General features: G+C 37.9%; 1 protein-coding gene across 1 annotated transcript; it reads right to left on the bottom strand.

Moving 5' to 3' along the window:
- Positions 1 to 240: 240 nt before the first annotated feature.
- Positions 241 to 1,264, bottom strand: LOC114611185 (olfactory receptor 8B3-like). The gene has a single exon (XM_028755833.1). It carries the CDS (start codon positions 1,191 to 1,193, stop codon positions 264 to 266), a length of 930 nt encoding a protein of 309 aa, XP_028611666.1. The 5' UTR covers positions 1,194 to 1,264; the 3' UTR covers positions 241 to 263.
- Between the last annotated feature and the right edge of the window lie 624 nt (positions 1,265 to 1,888).

The raw sequence follows: 1,888 nt of genomic DNA, 5'->3' as shown, positions 1-1,888 counted from the left end.
ATTATTATTTGGTTATATATCTTATATACCTATATGTATACAGTTGTGTAAAAACATTCTCAGATAAAATTTAAGAATCCTTTATTTAGTGCATAGTTGCATGAGTAGCATATAATTATGTAAACGATATATGCTGGTTAGTTTAGCCAAGTTGACCAAATTAAAGTCACCAGCAAAGAACGAATTGCAACTGAAGGGTTACTTTTAACATATTGGTATGTAAGCTTGACTTTGACAGAAGGCATGAAGACACATGTATCCAATTAAACCTTCCACCTTGCCAAAGTTTTTCTTAGGGCACTTTTAACATCTTTATTTTTCAGGCTGTAGATTAAGGGATTCATCATAGGAACCACATTCATATAAAAAACAGAAGAGATTTTTGCGCCTTCCATAGACCCAGGTGAGGAGGGTTGAAAATACACAAATGCACCTGAACCGAAGAACAGAGAGACAGCAATGATGTGGGAGCTGCAGGTGCTGAAGGCTTTGGACCGGCCTTTAGAGGAACTGATGCGGAAGATGCTGGACAGGATAAAACCATAAGAGACAAAGATGGTAGGAGTGGAACCAATGATATTGATGACCACCATGGCATAAGCTACAAGCTTATTAACATAGGTGCTGGTGCAGGAGAGCTGGAGCAGAGCGAGGATGTCACAGAAATAGTGGTTGATCTTTGCATCACAGAAAGTCAGTCTTAGCATACACACAGTAAGAGCTACAGCCTCAGAAAATGCCACCAAATATGAACCAATCATTAGTTTCAAACACACTTGAGGGGACATCATAACATTGTACAAAAGTGGATTACAAATGGCCACATATCTATCATAGGCCATTGAAGTCAGCATATAGCATTCAGAAACAACAAAAAAACAGAAGAAATAGAGTTGAGTCATACATTGCATATAGGAAATGACATTCAGTCTTAATATGAAGTTCATCAACATTTTGGGAGTGAACACAGAAGAATAACAAAAATCTATAAAGGACAAGTTAAAGAGGAAAAAGTACATGGGTGTGTGAAGATGCGAATTTAGCAAAACTAGAATCATCAACCCCAAATTTCCCAATGCAGTGACTAGATACATTGCTAGAAACAGAAGGAACAGGGGTATTTGGAGATCTGGCTGGTGTGTTAATCCTACTAGAATGAATTCAGTCACCAAGGAGACGTTTACTGAGTCCATTCTTTTCTAAGGGAATCTGTAGACATAGAAAAAAGAGAAACATTAGAAGATGATCCACACTCAGTCATGGGTCCATCCCACCTGCGATGTGCATGCTACTAATGCTTCTTCTAGCTCCAATTACGTCTACAGAATCAGCTGGTGTAGTTGCAAGCACATTGTCTTATAGTCATAAAATTACTAGTGCCAAATTTCAGTATTATTTCTGAAAACTAAAATATATACAAAGGATGAAGAAGAAAAAGGACAATGTTCTCTCACTTAATTTTTTCTTCTCTAGAGCCTTGCCTACATTAATGATGTTTTGGCAACCCAGAGCTAACTTCTGCAGCTATAGATTTTTCTCTGCTGTGATATGAATAGAAAACATGTGTTGAATCCAGAACTATAAGAACAAGAATGATATAACTTCTGCCGAATGTCACAGAGTCATTAATCTTGAAGACTTGAGTCCTGGCCATGCATAATAACCGTAGTAGAGATACTAGTAATCTGGTGGCCACTTATGCCTGTTACTACTCTTTGTTCCCCCTGGTGGCTTTCTTCTGCCACTATCTCTTAGTCACCAGTTATATAGCCTAGAAAAGAAACAGCTTTGCTAAAGACCTTCCTATACTAAAAAATATGTTAATAAAATTGGTTCTCTCTCTCTCTCTCTCTCTCTCTCTCTCTCTCTCTCTCTCTCTCTCTCCCTC

Source organism: Grammomys surdaster, unplaced genomic scaffold (genome assembly GCF_004785775.1).
Source record: "Grammomys surdaster isolate TR1022 unplaced genomic scaffold, NIH_TR_1.0 126086, whole genome shotgun sequence".
NCBI lineage: Eukaryota > Metazoa > Chordata > Mammalia > Rodentia > Muridae > Grammomys > Grammomys surdaster.
The sequence above is the reverse complement of the archived record's forward strand: the minus strand, read 5'-3'. Positions and strand labels throughout refer to the sequence as shown.